This window comes from Lycium barbarum, chromosome 7, assembly GCF_019175385.1.
Source record: "Lycium barbarum isolate Lr01 chromosome 7, ASM1917538v2, whole genome shotgun sequence".
NCBI classification, from domain to species: domain Eukaryota; kingdom Viridiplantae; phylum Streptophyta; class Magnoliopsida; order Solanales; family Solanaceae; genus Lycium; species Lycium barbarum.
This window is the reverse complement of record NC_083343.1, coordinates 21334362-21344177: the sequence shown is the minus strand read 5'-3', so window position 1 is coordinate 21344177 and position 9816 is coordinate 21334362. Positions and strand designations below refer to the sequence as shown.

The window sequence follows — 9816 nt, the reverse complement described above, 5'->3', positions numbered from 1 at the left end:
ATCTCAGCTCAACTCAATCAAAGGCAAAAGGGCACACTCCCTAGTGACACGGTGCAAATCTGGCAAATGATGAACACAAATACCTTGCAATCACTACTAGGAGTGGGAAAACAATTAAGCAAGAAGACTTGGTGATGAAAAAGGGGTTGGTTGATGAAGCGGAAATGTTGAAGAGCCAAGGGTCAATGAAGAAAAAGTAGACATGAAAAAGAAGAGGGCTACTATCGAGGATCACATTGTTATTGAACATGTCCCGGAATGGGATGAAGTGCCGGAAGGCGAGAAAGTTGTAGATGAGGTTCCTAAAGCTTTGAAACCTATTCCTAAACCTCCTACAGCGTTTCCTCAAAGACTGGCTAAGAAAGCGAGTGATGGCAAATTTCTCAATTTTATACAAAAATTGAAACAACTTTCAATTTATATCCCATTGGTGGTGGCACTTGAACAAATGCTTGGGTATTCGAAATTCATGAAACATCTTGTAACCAAGAGGAGGCATTATAGTTTTGAAACAATGGGGGGTACACATCATTATAGCTCTATTGTGACAAAAGCTTTGGTTCAAAAGAAACAAGACCCGAGAGCTTTCACCATTCCTTGCACAATGGAGAGGTACAAATTTGCAAAGGCCTTATGTGATCTTGGAGCAAGCATCAACTTGATGCCACTTGCTATTTTTAACAAGTTGGGTTTGGGCACTCCCCAACCCACAACTATGAGGTTGCTAATAGCGCATAGAACTGTAAAGAAACGGATGGCTATTCTTTATTATGTGCTTGTGAGAGTTGACCGATTCATTTTTTCAGCCGACTTTATGATTTTAGATTGTGAAGTTAATTTCGAAGTGCCCATGATCTTGGGAAGGCCTTTCTTAGCTATGGGGCATTCTCTTATGGATGTGGAGAGGGGTGATTTAAAATTTAGAATGAATAATGAAGAGATCACTTTCCATATTTGCAAATCGACAAAACAACCGGCGGATATAAGTGTCATGTCAGTTATTGATACAATTAATGAAGCCATGGAGACAACCGTTGAGCATGAACACATGGGTGCGATGTTTGCAACGGTTTTATTGAACTATGAGAGGGAAAACGAAAAAGAATTTGAGAAAACGGTTAATGCATTGGTGGGGTTGGGTACATACAAATACAATCCCAAAAAGCTTGATCTTGATCTAGAAAACCGTGAGAAGCCTCCCGCAAAGTCCTCTATCATTAAGGCTCCCACATTGGAACTCAAACTTCTTTCTTCACTCTTGAGGTATGAATTCCTTGGACCAAACAATACTTTGCCCGTGATAATTTCCGCCTGGTTGATGGATGAGCAAAAAGAGCGACTAATGGTGATCTTGATAAAGTACAAAAAGGCAATTAGGTGGTGTATTGCGAATATTCCAGGATTTTCTCCTGGAATTTGCACTCATAAATCCAACTTGATTAAGATTGTGAACCGATTGTTGAGCACCAAAAGAGATTGAATCCTCCTATGCAAGAAGTGGTTAAAGCAGAAATCATCAAGTGGTTAGATACCGGTGTTATATACCTAATAGCGGATAGCCTATGGGTTAGTCCGGTTTAATTTGTACCCAAAAGGGTGGGACACTGTTGTGCCCGATGAGAAAAATGAATTAATTCCAACTTGTACGGCTACCGGTTGGAGAGTGCGCATGGACTACAGAAAGTTGAATCGGTGGACAAAGAGGGATCATTTCTCAATGCCTTTCATGGATCAAATGCTTGATAGGCTTGCAGGAAGAGATTTCTATTGCTTCTTGGATCACTACTCGGGGTACAACTAAATCACTATTGCTCCGGAAGACCAAGAGAAAACCACATTCACTTGTCCCTACGGGACTTTTGCTTTCAAGAAAATGTCATTTGGGTTATGCAATGCTCCTGCAACTTTCCAATATTGCATGATGTCCATCTTCTCTGACATGGTTGAGGATTCCATTGAGATCTTCATGGATGACTTTTCCGTAGTTGGGGACTACTTTGATGATTTCTTGGGGAATCTAGCCCAAGTATTAAAAAGATGTGAAGAAATGAACTTAGTGCTCAGTTGGAAAAAATGTCACTTCATGGTAATAGAAGGCATCTTGGGGCACAAAATTTTGGAGAAGGGGCTTGAGGTTGATCAAGCCAAAATTGAAGTTATTGTTAAGTTTCTTCCTCCAATCTCTGTAAAAGGTGTTCGAAGCTTCCTTGGGCTTCCCGGGTTTTATCGGAGGTTCATCACGGATTTCTCAAAAGTGGACAATCCTCTTTGCAAGTTATTGGATAAAGAATCAAAATTCGTATTTGATGATGCTTGCCTAAAGGCTTTTAATTGTTTGAAAGAGAAACTCACATCGGCTCCTATCATTATCGCTCTGGATTGGTCTAAGCCATTTGAGCTCGTGTGTGACGCGAATGGGTTTGTAATGGGGGTTGTGCTTGGCCAAAAATGTGAAAAGATCTTTCATCTGATTTACAATGCAAGCAACACTCTCAATGGTGCCAAATTGAACTATACGGTCACCGAGCAAGATATGCTTTCCATTGTCTTTGCTTTTGAGAAATTTCGTGCTTACTTGTTGGGAACCCATGTGGTTGTTCGCACCGATCATGCCGCTCTACGTTACCTCATGACAAGGAAAGATGCAAAGCCAAGGTTGATACGTTGGGTCCTTCTTTTGCAAGAATTTGGCTTTGAAGTCAAGGATAGAAAGGGGTGTGAAAAATCAAGTGGCGGACCATTTGTCTCATCTTAAAGAATGTGGGAGGCCATCGAATGGTCTTGAAATCAATGAATCATTCCTGGATGAGCAAGTGATGGCGGGGTCATATGATATAATTCCATGGTATGCCGACTTTGGCAATTATCATGCTAGTGACATCATGCCGGAGGATTTGAATTTCCACCAAAAGAAAAAGTTCTTGAGTGATGTCAGGAAATTCTATTGGGATGAGCCATATCTATTCCAGATTTATGCTGACAACATCATAAGAAGGTGCATACCCGAAGTAAAAATGATGCCCATCATTGAGGCTTGTCACTAATCACCCATGGGGGGCCACCATAGTAGCTCAAGGACAGCGGCAAAAGTTCTCCAAAGTAGTTTATATTGGCCCACCATCCACCAATGTGCCCATGATTTTCTAAAAGCTTGTGACCAATGTCAAAGTCAAGGGGGCATTTCAAGAAGGCACGAGTTTCCAGTGACACCGATTCTTGAGATGGAATTGTTTGAGGTATAGGGATTGATTTCATGGGTCCATTTATGAGCTCCTAGAACAACAAATACATTCCAATGGCGGTTGATTACGTGTAAAAATGGGTTGAAGCCATAGCGCTTCCTAATAATGAAGGAAGAAGTGTCACCGCCTTCCTAAAAAAGAACATATTTTCAAGGTTTGGTACCCCAAGGCAATAACTAGTGATGGGGGTTCTCATTTTTGTAACCGGTTGTTCAAGATTCATCTTGAAAAATATGGAGTCAAGCAAAAATTTGCCACCCCTTATCATCCCCAGACAAGTGGGCAAGTGGAGGTATCAAATCGAGAGATCAAGAGCATCCTATCCAAAATAGTGAATGCTATCAGACTGATTGGTCAAAAAAATTGGATGATGCACTATGGGATTATCGGACGACTTACACGTTATATCCCACATTTTTGTGCAATCGGATAACTCAAGATAATCGCGGGAAGATGACAAACAAGTCTTCATTTTTATTTTTGTTTGGCATATGAGTTGTTTATGAAGAATTTTGAAGTGGGAATGTTGAGAAAGGTCAAGGGTATAAAGGGAAATTCGCAATATGACTCATGGAAATGTGGGGGAAGACGAAGGGCAAATTTGGAATTCGGAAAAAATTTATTTTTCATGAAGAGCAAAATAGAAAAAAAAAATGGGCTTGAGTCATTTGGGCCATGTTGGCCGTCCAAATGATAGTGGGCTTAAGCCCACATGAAAGCTTAATGGACAAGGTTTAAAGATGACTAAGTCATCTTATTTCTCACATTATCTCTTAGAAATTTCAAGAACATTGAAGAACAAAAGAGAGGGAGAAACCTAAGGGCCATTTTCGGCCAAGCTCAAGACCAAGAAAACAATTCCTTCAAAAATCATTTTCTACCAATTGAAGGGTCCTTAGTAAAGTGAAGAGGTTCTTGGAGCAAGAAAAATTCATATTCTTGCAAGGTACAAGGCATAGCTAAGTGGGAAGTCAAGGAGAAAAGGTAAGAACTTATACTCTTTTATATGTCATGGGTGTTTACGTATGTTTTAGTGTACAAAAATGGATGAAATTCATATGGAATATGAACATGGGGGTGTGGCCGTGCATGTATGTGTGTGTGTGGAATTTATGTTCTAATTATTTTATCTAGTGTTTGGTTGTTATTGTTGTGGATGCTATGTTGATAATGGAAGTTGAATGATTTTGGAGAGGTTGTAGTTGTGTATGCATGATGTTGGCCGTGAGTGTTGTGTGTGTGGTAGCCGTGTAGTTGTGGTGTGGTGTGGAGGAAAATGAGTTAATTTTATTTAGTATATTGGTTGTTGTTGTGTGGATTCTATATTGCTAATAAAAGCTTAATAACCTTAGTGAAATGGTAGAAGTTGGAGAATTGTGGTTGAAGTTTATGTTAATTAAATATGATGTTTATGCATGTATGGAATATAATGTTGTTAGTGTGAAGTTGTTAGTGCGTAAATTATTAAGTTGTTCTTGTTTTATTGGAGTTGGAAGGTTTTGGAGGAAGTAGTATATTGATTGGGTTGTTATAATGTATCTTGGATTGAATATGGGAATTTTTAGTATGGTTGTTGACATTATGTTGATAGTTTGGCCGGGTTGAATTCCCGGATTGTTGTTTATTAAAGATTGGCTAAGTTGAATTTTGGGGATGGTGTATTTACAGGGGAAGTGCTGCCGAAATTTTGGTAGACAAGTGTTATCTTAAGCTTCAACTTCTAAATGGTCTAATCAATGTTTGGTAAATGTGACCAAATTGTAGATTTTGGCGGATTTGCAACTTGAATTTGGAATAGCATAAGGAGCGGAAAAAGGTATGTAAGGTTTTACTCTTTCTTCCTTGGCATGTCTTAGGCATACTACGTTGGATACGAGCCTCGGGGACAACTCTATTCTCCGAATTCCGCACCTAAAGTTACCCCTTTTTTCATTCAGTAGAATTGAATTAGATATTCATGAATAGTTGGGAGAATTGCCTAGATATCTAGAACTTGTGCAAATGAGACCCGACTACCTTAAACCTCTCACAAGTGACGTCATGAAATGTAATGTACGTAAATTGTGTACGCCGCCTCACTCAGCCCGAGGTGGGCCCATTGTTCCCGGATTTTCCTTATTGTTCCGTATGACTTATTTTGAAGTAGAATCCAAAGGAAACTTTTGATCCTTGTTCCGTTTATCAAACCTTAAGTACTGTAACTATTCTAATGGAAATATGTCTATGATGACAATGATAACGATGATGCTAAGAAAGAGAATATGTCTATGATAAGTATGACAAGAATGATTCCATGACTAAGAGTCTTAAGCCAAGGATTCAATATGAGTATGAAAGTGTTAAACTAGTTCTTGATCTTTAATTCTATTCCTTAGTTATGACATTATTTTTCTAAAGATTACAAAGCATATGAATTGACGTCTATGATGCCCATGATTCCATTCTATGTTTCCTTTAATGCTATTCTCCGTTGATAGTCTCACCTTAAAATACTCGTTCCTTCAAGGTGAGACAAAGCTATCACGGTTATTCCATAATGTAATCGGAGGTCACCGACCTTACGTCACTCCGATGGATACATGATTTTCTTTGGGTTCTCCTGCATGCTTATATGACATATGTATACGAGATATGTATATGTATATGGGGAAGGGGAAGGGATACATGATTCATTGCCACCTGGTCAGCTGGCGTTATCATCCCGGACGCGGGATGCCCGGACGCGGGATGCTCGGAGGCGGGATATATGGGCGAGCCGACGTATTTCGGTGCTATGTGGGCCAGCCGACATTGTTCGGTGCTACGATATGACATGCTATGATATCACATGATATGATATGACACGATATGATATGACATGATATGATATGATATGATATGATATGATATGATATGATATGATATGATATGATATGATATGATATGATATGATATGATATGAGATGACACGATATGATATGACATGATATGATATGATATGATATGATATGATATGATATGATATGATATGATATGATATGATATGATATGATATGATATGATATGATGATATGATATGATATGATATGATATGATATGATATGATATGATACGATATGATATGATACGATATGATAAGACATGACATGATATAAGTTCTATTTTCTATGTCTATGAAAAAGAAATGTTTTTTTAAAGGGAAAGACAAGCATGCATGGTATCCAGCCTAAAAGGGGATTCCTATGTACAGGTTACTTTCTTATCTCATTACATGTCCTATGATTCCATGATATCGTTATTCATACTTTATGTTTCTGTTTGTATTATCTTCCACGCCTTACATACTTGGTACACTATTCGTACTGACGTCCCTTCTCGTGGACGCTGCGTTTCATGCCGCGCAGGTCAGCAGATAGACGGATTTAATCCCTAGGAGCTCCACCAGCTGTTCATTGAGAGTGCTCCAGTTGATCCGGAGCTTCAGTCTATGGGTACTACTTTTGTGTATATATTCGGGCACGGCAGAACCCGGCCCTTCTTGTAGATATATGTGTGCTATGTTTAGAGGCTCGTAGACAGATATGCACAGTCAGATGCTTGAACTTTTGTTCGTTTTGGGGTTGTATAACATGCTAGCAGATTTTATTAACACCCGATTATGTTTATGCTATTAATGATAGGAATAAGTAAAGAAACAACGGTATTACCAATCTGGCCCACTTAGTAATTAGAATGAGATACGAGTCAGGGGGTGCTCGGTACAAGTATCAGGTATCCGTCGCGGCCCCTAGTTGGGTCGTGACAGAACTGGTATCAGAACAGTTCGGTCCTAGGGGTTTGTCTACGAGCCGTGTCCAGTAGAGTCCTGTTTATGGGTATGTAGCGCGCCACACTTATAGACAGGAGGCTCCAGGGCATTTAGGAAATCTGACCTTCTATGTATTCTAGATCGTGCGATAGAGCCATGCTACCAGGTTTCCATATTCCTTTCCTAATCCTATGTTATGGTTTCAGTAATGCCGATGAAGAGAAAGGCTACGGCGGCCCAGAAGGGCAAGAGGGTGGCTGGAAGCAGGGTTGAACGGGAGCTAGAAGAAGGTGAGTCTTATAATGAAGCTCCCCCTCAGACTTCTCCTGCTTCCCCTGTATCAGTCGAGCAGGAAGGAGCTCCAGCTCCAGCCCCAGTACCACCAGTTCCACCGTCGGCAGCCGCAGGCCAGCAGATGGCAGAGGCTATTCAGTTGCTGACCCAGCTAGTTGCCGCACAAGTTTCGCGGCAAGATGAGGGCCAGGGAGACAGGGCGGTGAGTGCGAGGTCTCGTGATTTTATCACTCTGAAGCCTCCGGAGTTTTATGGATCGAAACCAGAGGAGGACCCCCAAAGTTTCATAGATGAGATGCTGAGGACACTGAGGATCATACATGCTTCGGATACAGAGTCAGTGGAATTGGCTTCATACAGGTTGCGAGATGTAGCAGTTCTGTGGTATAATAGTTGGATATCTTCGAGGGGAGCAAATGCCCCTCCCCCGGTTTGGCAGGAATTCCCTGAGGCATTTCTGCGACATTTCTTACCGCCGGAAGTTTGACGAGCTCGAGCTGATATGTTTTTGAATCTTAAACAGGGAAATATGAGTGTCAGGGAATATAGTCTCCGCTTTAACTCGTTAGCCAGATATGCCCACCCATGATAGCTGATGGGGGAGATCACGTACACCGGTTTGTGAGTGGATTGGGGCCACATTTAGTTAAGGAGTGTCTGACAGCTTCGCTCCAGGACGGAATGACTATTACTCGCATTCAAGCCCATGCCCAAAACCTGGAGGAAAAGTATCAGTTACGGAGAGAGGAGCGTTATTCGGATAGGGGTTCCAGAAAAAAAGGCAGATCTTCCGGGACTAGAAGCGAGTATAGAGGGGGACAGACACAGGAGCAATCTAGGTATTCAGGCCAATCAGCGGCCAGTGCACCTCCTGGATTTGCGGATAGGGGATTTGATCGTTCTACTTATTCAGGACCAGATCAGAGTGCTAGAGCTTCGGGGTCCCAGTATAGAGCTGAATCTAACAGGACGGGGCAACCCCCACTACGGTGTGCTCGGTGTGGCAGGCCACACTCTGGACAGTGTTACCGGGATACTGGTGCATGTTTTTCCTGCGGTCGGACTGATCATTTGATACGTGATTGCCCGCTAAGGAATGAGGGAAGCAGAACCCAGCCCGCCGGATCAGCGGTTGGTTCATCGTCGACCGTGCGCCCTCCTGGACAGACTTCCCAAGCTCCAGCAAGCTGTGGCCGAGGCAGAGGAGGAGGGGGACCCAGTTCAGCCGGCCCTCCGCACCGCCTATATGCATTGGCAGGACGGCAGGATCCTGAACCTTTCGCAGACGCGGTAACGGGTACTTTGTCGGCACTTTTCTATGATATGTATGTGTTAATTGATCTAGATTCCACTCTATCGTATACTGTTCTTTGTATTGCTGATCGTACTCAGAATTTGGAAATTTGGGACAAGAGTAGCTGTACTCATAGGTACGGGGCGGATACTGGAGGTTACGAAGGCTAAAATGGTAATTAAAAGAAAAAGATGTGTTACGAGAGCGTTCCGGAAATGGTAAAGACCCCAACTTGCCCCATATTATGTAATATATTAATTGTGACTGTTAAGTCCCAGAAATGAAGTTGCGATACATAGAATATGCTAGCTAGATGAAATTCAAAAGACATGATGAAGGGTATACGTACGGATGTCACAGGGTAAGGCCGATGCCGAACCCACACCAGTTAAGGCTAGAAATCCCTAATGCGGTGATATACGAGAACATATCTAGCCAGGGAATAGATGCAACAAACTCCGCGAAGAAGGAATTACAATTGTAAAAGATCGCGGAAGGCGACGATTATTTAAAGGGCATAAGCGTGTGTAGACCCTCTTAATAAAAGGGGGATAACATGTTAGACCTAAAATGAACTATGACGATTCAAGATCCAATAAAGGGGACTTATTAACGCAGGGCCAGCGTTCGGAGATAACTCAAGTGACCTACGACATAAAGGCAACCTAAGCTCCTAAAATGGATATGATAAGCGACATGTGAGATATCTACGAAGGAGACCTCCCCGAAGTATTATAATACTTTATGAGACCAGTTTAACATTCGAGGACGAATTTTCTAAAGGGGGGGAGAATGTGATATCCTGCATTTTTGTGCAATCGGATAACTCAAGATAATCGCGGAAAGATGACAAACAAGGCTTCATTTTTATTTTTGTTTGGCATATGAGTTGTTTATGAAGAATTTTGAAGTGGGAATGTTGATAAAGGTCAAGGGTATAAAGGAAAATTCGCAATATGACTCATGGAAATGTGGGGGAAGACGAAGGGCAAATTTGGAATTCGGAAAAAATTTATTTTTCATGAAGAGCAAAATAGAAAAAAAAAATGGGCTTGAGTCATTTGGGCCATGTTGGCCGTCCAAATGATAGTGGGCTTAAGCCCACATGAAATCTTAATGGACACGGTTTAAAGATGACTAAGTCATCTTATTTCTCACATTATCTCTTAGAAATTTCAAGAACATTGAAGAACAAAAGA

The 9816-nt window shown here is 41.4% G+C and overlaps 1 protein-coding gene across 1 annotated transcript; it reads left to right on the top strand.

The window, feature by feature from the left end:
- Positions 1–202: 202 nt before the first annotated feature.
- LOC132601375 (uncharacterized) lies at positions 203–1480 on the top strand. Its single transcript, XM_060314470.1, has one exon. It carries the CDS (start codon positions 203–205, stop codon positions 1478–1480), a length of 1278 nt encoding a protein of 425 aa, XP_060170453.1.
- Positions 1481–9816: the final 8336 nt, after the last annotated feature.